The sequence below is a fragment of the Colletotrichum phormii genome (genome assembly GCF_030913505.1).
Source record: "Colletotrichum phormii strain CBS 102054 chromosome Unknown BDP81scaffold_22, whole genome shotgun sequence".
NCBI classification, from domain to species: Eukaryota; Fungi; Ascomycota; class Sordariomycetes; order Glomerellales; family Glomerellaceae; genus Colletotrichum; species Colletotrichum phormii.
Genome location: NW_026851464.1, coordinates 650,364 through 661,879, shown reverse-complemented (window position 1 = coordinate 661,879; position 11,516 = coordinate 650,364). Strand labels below are relative to the sequence as shown.

General features: G+C 52.2%; 2 protein-coding genes across 2 annotated transcripts; both read left to right on the top strand.

Moving 5' to 3' along the window:
• Window positions 1-5,436: 5,436 nt before the first annotated feature.
• Window positions 5,437-6,128, top strand: BDP81DRAFT_436922 (uncharacterized protein). The gene has a single exon (XM_060591179.1). It carries the CDS (start codon window positions 5,441-5,443, stop codon window positions 5,750-5,752), a length of 312 nt encoding a protein of 103 aa, XP_060440997.1. The 5' UTR covers window positions 5,437-5,440; the 3' UTR covers window positions 5,753-6,128.
• Window positions 6,129-6,298: 170 nt separating this feature from the next.
• On the top strand, window positions 6,299-7,462 carry BDP81DRAFT_398194 (methyltransferase domain-containing protein; the record flags this gene model as incomplete). Its single annotated transcript, XM_060588420.1, has 5 exons — window positions 6,299-6,312; window positions 6,392-6,485; window positions 6,546-6,685; window positions 6,756-6,824; window positions 6,883-7,462. The coding sequence occupies 5 exons, from the start codon at window positions 6,299-6,301 to the stop codon at window positions 7,460-7,462; spliced, it is 897 nt and encodes a 298-aa protein (XP_060440996.1).
• Between the last annotated feature and the right edge of the window lie 4,054 nt (window positions 7,463-11,516).

Below are 11,516 nucleotides of genomic sequence, written 5' to 3'. Positions count from 1 at the left end.
ACGACAAGTCGACAAAGAGGAGACCTCTGGGTTGTTCCATTTCCCAGCGTTTATCCGAAAGGCAAGCTGGTACCTGCCAAGTTGCTTGACACGCTTGACACTGACACTGACAGGCATAGAGGTAGGTACGAATACTTACAGGGACAGTACCTTACTGCGCCCAGCACCGGCCCGCTTATAGCTTCACACAGGACGCGCTTGCTTTTACATTCGTTACCCATAAGACCCATGTGGCCATGCCATAATACTCAACTCGTGAACCGAATCCATCTTGTTTCACCGAATCAGAATCGAGCGGAGGAACGCGCGATGAAAATGGGGGCGCGGGAAGAGACACAAGGGGTCATTAGGTGGGGGGCCACGGGGGGGCTTCCCCCTCAAGATGGCTTACAGGGTATATTTCCAAAATGCAGCCGGGGTGAAGCGGGAACAGGGCTTCCTCCAGGGCTCCCAGCTGTTTCTACATCGTGGAATCCCTGTCAGGACAGCCTGGGCTTTTGCAAGGGATAACCAAGACACAGTGGACGGGCACTAAAAACAACCGTCCACACGCGCCGGATCCCCGTGTAAAGTTGTTGCCAACAGTGAGGTGGCTTGTCATCCAGCCTGCAAGCCCTTGGAACTTTGTTGGACGCCACTCTGGGGAGAGCAGCATGGTGGGACATGAGTTGACGCTTCCGAGCTGCTCGTTGAGGGATTGCTGGCTTTGCTCGACTCTTTAGCTGTCTGGGATTGTGAGTCTTGTGCAGATACAAGGGGTGTAATAACAGGAAGCAAAAATCAAGAAGGCCGCCGTCGGTGGGACGGACCACTTGGCACTCTGTATCTATCCTCTCGATTCCCGCGAGATAATACGGAGTAAGGTACCGGTAGTGTAAGGTATTTGTATGGGGGTAGAGGTAGAGGTACGAATATGTGATGGTGACTGGATTCTAGAAGAAGCCATAACTAGCTTGGAATGATGTGGTTGAGTACCTTAGGTAAGGTAGCCGTATTTGGATACGTACTCCGAACTGCTTGCGAATTTCGACACATGGCGTCTGGCCTACCTTATGATATATAATGAGAACCAGATTGCCAGGTCGCACATGATGCTTGCTTGTCTTGCCCAGCACTAGTGCAAGGAGTACGGAGTACGTTGTGGGTTATGGTGAAGGAACATGAGGGTGGGAGTATGAAATGGGCGGGCGGATACTGGTCCCCTGACTCTCTCCACCAAGCCTGCCCTACTAGTAGACGTACAGTAGCGCCGCAGTCCAGGTAGTAAAACACAAAGAGGGAGGCTGGACGGGCGAAACAGACGTCTGGTCGGTCAAGAGCCGAGACATCAGGCTGGGGAATGGACACGACTGGGGTAGATGAATTTGGTCTCAGGTCGAATCAGTTGAAAAGCCGAGGTGATAGATGATGACCTTTGTCGAGGGAACATGAAGCCTGAATATCAAAGGCGTAAATGAACGACGGTAAAGATGAAGAGGGTAGAATTAGAACAGTGTTTGGGAAGGTAACGCGGAGTGGCCACCGCCGCATTTCTCACTTGAAGGTAGCAGTGCGGTGGCGTGGTGCAGACTGCAGAGTGCAGTTGAAGACGCCTCCTTCAGTGGCGCTGATTGCCGTACGCTAGAGCCATTTTTGGCAAGGCAGGTTCATTGCAGGCCATGCCGATTTGGTCCAAGTTGAATCTGCCAATCCTTGTACGGAGTACAGATGTTGAACATGTATCCGTACTTTGAGATACGTACTACGTCTTTGTGCTGGACTAGGGTTGCCAAAAGCTAAGTATAGGTAGGGCAGGAAGCTTGAGGGGCATGGTACTTATGGATGGAGGAAGGAGGGAAAGATGGGCAACGGCAACGTGGGATAGGAAGAGGAGAGAGAGACTGGGAACCAGAGTAGGAGAAAGAATAGAAGAACGGTCGGTGAATTAGCAGGAAGAAGGAGAAAGGCATTGAGATACAACTCAACTCAAGGAGATGCCTGAAATTAGACTTAACAACGAAACCGCAATGGTTGTCGCCAAGTTCGAATTAATTAACCCTGATTGAACAGTTGACAAGACATCAAAAGACTAGGCAGTCATCAGCCGACGTTCCTGCTTGAAGTGAAAAAAAAAAAATGCAATGTACGGGTGCCTTACCTTAGGTAAGGTGAAGAGATGAAGAAGACGGATTAAGGAGGAAAGAGAGATATAAACATTCGAACTGGGTACCAGGTACTTTAGGACGGGATGATCCAGGAGACGGGTTCCAGTTTCCTTTTGCACCTTCCATCGTCGTGTGCTACCTTCCCGTGCAGCGTGCTTCCTTGGGTTTCTCACCCACCACCTCTTTCCCCTTTATTTTCCATCGCCCTCATTGGAGCACAGACCCAACGCCTCGCCTGGCCTTGCAGCTTCCTTCATTCATCTCACCTCCATCCTATGATCCTCCACCTTACCTCACCTCAAGTCTCAACCCGCATGACGCGTGGTACGAATAAACTATCTTACATCGAATTCGCTATTTCTGAAGCTGCAGTCGGTCGGAGGTCCTGCTTTGCATTCCCATCCCATACTGAGAGTCGTCTTCTTCCACCTCGATTTTACTCGGTCTAGTCACCTATTACGGCCCCGCCTGTCTGTGCAACATCTCGGGTAGCTAAAGGAACACGGACTCAGTTTGCATTCCGCACACTTGTTTTCTACACTTGGCCCACCTTGCCCATCTTCCAAACTGGCTTCTCGATATCTTCTTCATCCATTATACTACGCGGTGACCCTGCCCAGTATTAAGATTGCTTCCAAGGTAGGAGACAAGCCCCCTTTCCGCATTTTCCGTGCTTTTATCCAAGTGTCATGATCCATGACGGGCTGGGGTTGGAAGAGCCTGGGGTGGCTTTTTCCATGGGAAAAAGTGACTTGGTGAAATGGAGACAGGTGAAGTGGGACGAGTGGAAAGCCAGGCCTTTGACGGGAGACAAACCACGGATAGACCAACGACAATGAGACGGGCAAGGCTCTGGAAGTCCACAGAAGAAACGGACCCTGGAAGCGCAATTACACCAGCCCGCTGCCCGTCAGCGTTTTCCCGCCTTCGCGTTACAAGCCGTCATCTCCAGCTCCCGCTCCAGCTCCAGCTCCATCACATCGAGCGTCCTCGAGTCTTCCGACAGGGGTGGCATCAACCCAAAATCCCACAGTAGCCATGGGAATTGCATGCGCCAGCGCCAGCGCCAGGAACAGGGGCAGGAGACAGTTGCACGAGGACAAGGAGAGACGAGGTATCAGTGGAAGAGGAAGAAGGAGAAGAAGAAGAAGAAGATGACGATGAAGAACCCCACTAATTCTACTTAACAGCGGACGATCCCCCGAGCTACGGGAGGCGGAGAGCAAAGTCTAGTCCACGATTACCTTGCGACGCTTCTCTTTTCAAGAACCGATATTCAACAGCATCCGGCAACCTAGCCTTCAATCCGAAAGTCCCTGCTCTATCTGCACTTCACGCCTTTCCCACCCACAGACCTCACAGAAAGCGTCGTAGGCGCCGCCACCGTTTATCCGCCGGTCCACCCACCCCAAAGCTAGACTTGACGCGACTCCCACCAACGAGTACCTGTCGACGTTGACTTCCAAAGCTTTCAGATACCCGCGTTGACCTTGCATACGGATACTACAATTACACCTCACACCTGCAGGTGCACGTACACACTCATACACAGACAGACGCACACGCACACACACACCACTTGTTCTCTAGAATCGTTCTAGGGCCAAAGCACAGAAAGACAAGCACCAACACCCGGGACATCCAGCGAGCCAGCCAGCCACAACTAGCAGGGACTAGCAGAGAAGCTGTCCTTCTCTCCATCTGCATCACTCGGTCCTCGCTTGTTCACTTGATCGAGTCCAGGGTCCCTCCCCCCTCACAACGCCGTGGAAAGACGCAAAGACACATCTGCCGCGCGGAATCAACGACCTGGCCTGACGTTGAAGTCCACACGACCGACTATTTCTACCTTACCAACCGTGGTTTACATACCAACTCTGCCCGTCGTCAGGTCCCCAAGTCAGGAGCTCCTTGTTTGCTCCAGTGGTTCTGCCCTCTATACAACTCCAGAGTAGAGCGAGCATCCCTACCTCCCTTGTCTTTCTGTTGGATTATTTCTTCCCTTTCTTTTACTCCATACATCCCATCCCATCAGATCGCTGCTCCTCCCGCTCCCGCCCGTCGCCGAAACTAACCCGACCTGACCCAACCTGCCCAACGGAGACTTGAACCTCGTCTCGCCCGCGTCGACCTGCATCACATCTCGTCACCCTGCAGCGTACTCGTCCACGACCACAATCGGGAGCATACCTCGAAACCTCAACCCCCGAACTTTGACCCGGGCTTTGGCCGCGATTTTTAACCAATCTCACCCGCCCTGTCCATAGTATCCTAGCATCTCAAATCGACTGGACAACTTTACCTGTCGCCTTGGCCTCATCTCATTCTGGCCAGGTTCTTCACGTCTTTTACTTTACAGTACCCAAGTCGGTCCATCTCAGCGCCAAGATATCGAGGCAGAAGGTCGAGGTCGCTCTGAAACTCCAACCCCAACCCATCCCGACCCAACCAACGGCTTCTCGCCTTTTGCGACGCCGCTCGTCGTTTCGCAACCTATCGTTTTCCGGGCCAATCTGCACACGACGAGAAAGACGCCGACTACCGCAGCACCGGACCCGGTCCGTACGACCTCTCCAATTCGTTGTGCGACATCAATTGACTCGCTCGACGCCCTAAGCGGCCGAGGAAGAAACCTCGCTCTCCATCCCAAACATGTACGTCAATCGCTGTCTGCTTTCCTTCCGTCGTCTCACCTGTTCTCTGGATGAACCCGACCATATGTTACCTGTTCAACTTGCCTACCTTGGGACAGTATCCACGTTCTGAACTTCAATGACATTTTGGTCGGTGAACATATGTTTTCCCTCGTTCCTTTTCTCGCCTCCCCCTCCGCTGCATGTTAGGAAGAAACCCAGGACTGGTTATGTGGACTAGATGAGCCTACCTCTCCACAAACAAACACAGTTGCACACATACATTCTGCACAATTCCCTTACACCCCCAGCTTCGAGCAAGCTGATGCTGCGACCGTTTACATGCAGGTACATGTACTGGTACGCTGTCAAGGCCCAGCATCCGGCCCTCTCTTCTGCCCTAAGCTGCTGCACCTCGACCCATGTCATTTTCACCCTACATGCCACTCTGTAGGGCAAAAGCCGTTCTGCAGCTCTTCCTCCCTCTCCCTCTCTTCCTTTCTCTTTTTGTTCGCATCATCGCTCGCCGTGTTGTTGGCTGGGCATTAAGTTGGAGTGTCGCGCCAGCAGGGTTTTCCCGCAGCGGAGGGACCATAAACAGACAAAAGCAGAATGATGCGTTCGATCTGGTGTAGGCGCGCGCTCGCGGATATGTGTTGGTCGATGCAAGTGCAAGTGCAAGTGCAAGTGTGGCCTGGTCGAAGAGAGTGTCTCGTGTGTGTTGTTGTGGTGGTGGTGAACACCGCCATGTGTGTGATGGCGTCGGTCTTGAGTGAAAGAGGCGCCTACCTACCTACGTACCGACGCAATTCTCCTGAAATACAAGAAGCTGGCAGCTGTCGCCCAGCCTCGACACAAGAAGAAAACTCTGGCTTGATCACAGCCTCCTTCGTTGCCTTGCCCCCTTTTCCCGACTGGTGTCTGTTACATTTGGCCGTTAGTCGTTTCCCTCATTCCCGGTACCAACCCTCATGACATGAGACGGAGTTTTCTGCTCATGTCACATTTCTCCATAAAAGGCAGTCGTACTGGCAGTGTTATTCCCTGGATGCCATCAGCGTGTGCTCCCATCGACTTGCAGCCGCCTGCACTGCGACCATCATTTCGTTTCGTTTCCCATTCAAGACTTACTACTGCACGCACACTTTAAATTGCCCGCTGCTCGATCCCACTTCTCCAGGTCCAATCCCCTTTCCATGTTTCAAAGTCACCAGCTTCACACTTTGCCTATCAGCCCATGACCGATCTCATCACCACGCGGACGCGGAGCTTCATCGTTAATTTACTAACTTACAGAAGCCCACATCAGTACCGTACCGCAACGAAACGCCAACAGAGTGGTAAGAAGCTCAACTAGAGCAGTATACTCTTAGTTCTTGGACGTTGGTGATAGATCGACTTGCAGCTTTCACGCGCATCGCCTGTCACCTGTTGATGCCAGTCCCGAAGAGAGGCTAGAAATCAACCACAGTCGGCAAATATTATTTTTTTTCGGTTCACGCTGCCATTCGCATGGTAGCAATGTCACAAAACGGGTATGCCATGATGTCAACATAACGGTGGCATTGCTGCCCTGGACACTATCAGAACACAGCGCTAACGTGCCATCTACAGTGGGACTGCTGGTACCGAGTACCCTGACTACACTGAGCATGACCGCCAGTATGGCTCATTCGGAGGCGGGCGGTATCTTTTTCCTGTCGATGAGGTCGGTTAGCCATGATTTCTCGCTGCGGTAATACTTTCCCAATGCTAACTCACTATGAAGGCCGAGAAAGACAGACTAGATATGTTCCACGCTCTGATCACCAGGGCAAGAGGAGGCCTTTGGGAAGTACCTCTGCCTGACAAACCCCAGGTCCTCGACCTCGGGACGGGCACTGGCATATGGGCGATCGACGTGGGCGAGTAAGACCATCCATCCAACACTCCGTGCGCCGAGTACTGAAACCTAGAGTTGCTGACACCCTCACCATAGCAAGTTTTGGGAAGCAAAAAATCAAGGCCAGGTCTTGGGGCTAGATCTTTCCCTCATCCAACCCAAGCTGTATGTTCTGCATCTCCTATTCTGCAGCTCTTCGTGACGCAGGCTTATCGTTTCATAGGATTCCCCCGTGTGTAAGGTTTGAGCGAGCCGACGTCGAGGCGCCACTGCCCACTCATGAACAAATGCCCACTCATGAACAAATTTTCGATTTGGTTCACATCCAGATGCTGCTTGGTTCCATAAGAGATTGGCCAGCATTGTACAGGAAGTCATTCAGGCAAATCAAGCCCGGAGGCTACATCGAGCAGGTGGAAATCGAATGGTTTCCTCGTAGCGACGACAACACACTCGCGACTAATTCGCCTCTCGCCATTTGGGGTGACAACCTGCGGCATGCGATGCACACCTACGGGCAACCTATCGATATAATCGACACCAAAAAGGAGCTCGGTGCTGCAGGCTTCACAGACATCACTGAGAAGGTGATCAGACTACCGACGAACCCGTGGAGCCAGATCCCGGCTGAGGAAGAGTTGGGTAGATGGTTCAATCTCGGCCTTACGCATTGCTTGGAAGGTCTCACACTTGCGCCCTTTATTCGGGTGCTACGCTGGCAAAGAGATGACGTGGACAGACTGGTGGACGACCTCAAGAAGGATATCTGTCGACTCAATGTCCATGCCTACTGCAGAATGTGAGTTACCGCGTGTAGAGTGCCGTCCGGTAGCTCCCAACTTTTTATGATACAGAGTACTGATTGCCGGACGCAGGTTTGTTTGGACGGCAAGGAAGCCACCTTCAAGGCAAATCCAATGATCCAAGAGTGGTCACTCAGACTGCCGAGGGTTACGTCACGTCTCACGAGATGGGGGTAGACCGCTGGCGATTTTCCTGCCGTCACCCTCCCGTCGCAAGCTCATATACAAAACGGGACGTAGCAAGCTAGCAGCAAACGTTCGACACCCTATCGCCAAAGCAAGACATCTCAAGCGGAACACCAGAGCGATTTGTCTTCTGTACCATTACTCTTCGTCTACCATGAATATCAGGCGTGCGACTTAGTCGATCCGGTGCCGTCCTGCCAACAGGCAAACTTGCTACTGTCCATGCGACGTTTCATTCAATAACTCGTGGTCTATCTTAATTTTCTACTGTACGTCGTGGGAGTGCGGCATGTTTGCTTTCTCTCCTGCTTCTCTTACCAAGATAGGCTTGCAGTCCTCGGGCTAGCCAAGCGCGGACCCAACATGCAAGAATCGGCAGCTTCAAGCCGCCTGTACCTCAATTCGTCTCACGATCCTCATCGTCTTGCTCTCTTCGAGGCTTTGGGTGCCCCCGTAGGGTATCGCATGCCACTCGATTCGGTCAAGCTCTTCTGCTTTGCTCTAGCTAGACACATACGGACACAACGGGGAATGCATCAAAAATGCAGTCAAGTTATGTTTTTCTCTTTACGCCATCTCGGTATCCTTAGGCATTTTCTGCCTCGTTATCTCTCTATTTTGTTTTGTGCCTTGGAGACTCGGCAGTCACGGATCGAATTCGAGGCTCCGCGGAGTGGTCCTTTTTCTTTCTCAGCCTCCCCATACTTCATTCGTTCCATCTCTGAGCTCCAGGCTCAGACCTGAGGTAACACCCAAGCATAACGCAACATCTTTACCAGACCGCCCATAGTCATAGTCGCGACGCTTCTCTTATCACTACATCATATTCTTTGTTTTTTCTTTACGGATTCATTGGCGGGGAAGAAAATGAGCCGGATTTACCCAAAAGTTGATGGCGGCGCAGGCTTGGCAGCATTGCAGTTGGGCCGTGTTTTTTGCATGATGCATACTCTGCTCTGTCTCGGCATGGAGCAGACTTAGGCTTGGGGCGTTGGATTCCATTATGCACGCTCCTGCGGATGGCAAGAGGGCGCGATGAGAGGAGTGGCCAGTACGGGCATGTCGGCCAGCGGAGCATTGCACGTCATTTATTTTCGCATGACCAATGTTAATCAGGATGGTTGTCACGTCCGCAGCGCAAAGGCTGATATGTGCGGTCGTAGTTTTTTCCCTCTATCTAACATATTATGATATATATATATATATATATAAATAGAATTTGGCTATGGTGGACGATGACCTGGAACGAGAATCGCAAGATCGGCCCTTTCAGAGGGTGAGTACAGATGAGCCAAATCAGCAAGCTTGGTTGGCGACTCAAGAAAAAGTCGAGTCACGGTCCTGGTGCTACCACGAATGAGACGTCTATGTCGCGATTTACGAACTGAGTCGAGGCGGAAGGTGCCAACGGTCGTTACTCAAGGTTATGCGGCCAGGGGGAGTTGTCATTTCTCTTTTACACTCCTTCGAGGCTCGAGCAAAGGCACCAGCCACAACAGTAGAGCCAAGATTGGTCGATAGGCAGGTATTATTCCCTTACCCATCTCCACATCATCATGCTGGTGTACATGGCTCCCGCATGCCCATCCGCATCGTTCGATCATCCCTGGTGGTCCCCATCTCTTGTTGGTTGCTCTCTTTCCCGCTTCCCCGTCCCGCCAATGGGATATTGCACTGACAACGTTACAGTCTTTCGTTGAGCCCTGCCGGGTTGGGCAACGGCTGCATGCTGTGCGGGCCTGGATAGGAACTTCGCTGTGGCTGCCAACGTTTGAACAGCGAAGCAATGAACCCTTCTCGAGGCAGCGTATGTAGGAGACGTAGGAGACGGCACACCGATACTTGATGAGAAGGGGAACTTGAGCGTCGTGCGATGGGTCATGTCCTGCGAGGCACCATCCTTCTCGACCATTTCATACTGTCAGTCCTGGCGACACGTTGCAGTCGAGGAGGCACAGGGCGTATGCCTTCATCTTCTTAGTGTTCGACCACGTTGATGAGATACGCATCGCTCGCTCTTGTCGTTCTATATCCTGCACAGACTGGACTTAGAAGCATCACAGGAGCCAAATCTCTCGGTTTTTTGTGCTGCCCAGGTCGGCTCTTTTCCCTCCATCGTCTCGCTTGCACCGGGAGACAGGACACGCTATTTTCCCGAGGTGAAGTTGGGCAAATGTTCTCTCTCCATCAAGCCAGCAGCAACCTACATGTACCCTCGACGTGCGACTTGCATGACGGAGAGGAGTCCCGCCGCCCCGAGCCTGCAGCTCATATGTTGGCTGGATTGGCGGATCTCCTTTTGATACGCTACGAAGTACGATATACTCTACACCCACCTTCAAGTCTGCCTTGTGCCCCCCTCTTAGCACTCCACACATACTTGTATTTCATATGCATGCGAGCACACACTCACACACTCACACTTTTTATACTTATCACTGCTACCTCTCCCTTTTGGGATCTTGCCCGCCCCCCTCTTCTGGTGTATCTGGGCGCTCATCGAACGCCCGATGCCCGGATCCGGGAACACGGATCTCGAGATGAGTGGTCCGGGTAGAAAAGGAAAAAGGGCATTGAGCTAGTTTTTTTCTGCCCAACCTTGCGCATCTACAGGTGCATAGGGAAGAGGAGTAAAAGGGAGAAAAAAGGAGAGCTATCCTGCAAGATTGTGGAAACCGACATCTACTTCCAGTCCATCGCCGCGCTCTCCATTCGTTTCTCTCTTTCTCTCCAATCCCCCTCCTTGCCCTTTCTTTCTTTACCTCTCTCAACGGAGCACCATCCGCGTCGTTGCCCAAACAAACTCGAGACCGGTCTGGGGTCTCGATTCTCGGCCTCGGCCTCGGACCGGGGGAGGGTTGGTGAGTGATGAGGGGCCGCCTACAACGAGGCCCTGCCACCTGGGCAACCTGGAGCTAGGATTAGGATCTACCTTTCTCATCTCATGCGGGAACAACTGGCGCTGCAGAATCAGAGGAGAGGTAGGTGAAGAGTGACGAGGAGAAGGAGGTTGAGTCTCCCAGGGTACAGTGTTATGCTTCTTTTGTAGGATCGCGGATGCGATTACCTGGGACACGAAATTCCTATGCTGTCAACGGGCGCAGGGGGTGGGTTTTCCAAGGGGACATGATGCATTGAGGGCAAACGAGCAGCAACCGGGTGGGTTGGCGGGCGTTGCCCGACTCCCAGGGAGGTTCCAACGAGAGATTTTTGAGTTCGGAGATGGCGGAAGTGTACCGGGGGACTGTCATACGTATTTTCTTTTGGGGGGGCGGGAGACTTTTTTGCGTTTGAAGGTGCTTTCGAACCGAACGATCTCGAATGATGTGGTTATGCATGATACAGCGGTGTGTCTTTTGTTGGTGTTCCTGTCTCTGGCCCTTTCTTCCTTACCACCCGAGAGAGGGGGGGGGGGGGGGGGGGGGGGGGTTGTTTGCCGTTGGATCAAGGGAAAGTCTGATGTTGTAAGAATACATGCGAAAAATTCTAGTCTTGCCTACTTTTTACTTCATCTTCACTGGAGATGAATGCTTTTCCGTGTCTTGTTCCGAGAATCTGTCGCGAGATTTGTGCCTCTCTCGACGGTTTGTGGTATACGGAAGCCCGACGGGCTTTGGTCAGGAGTGGTTAGCCTAGACCACTTACTGTACCCGACTTTGCAACCTTGAGGATGGAGTTGGGTCATGTAGTCTACCATCATAAAGGAGCTCTCGGGTGACCTGATGTCGGTGAGTTTCGTTGACGAGAATATGGTTGACTGTAGATTCGAGAAAATGTCACCTTTTTCTGTTTTCTCGAGTATCTTTACAGCGAGCCCTGAAAGACGTAGGTACCTTTTGGTGTTTGTTGACGCATTCGCTTGCCAAAT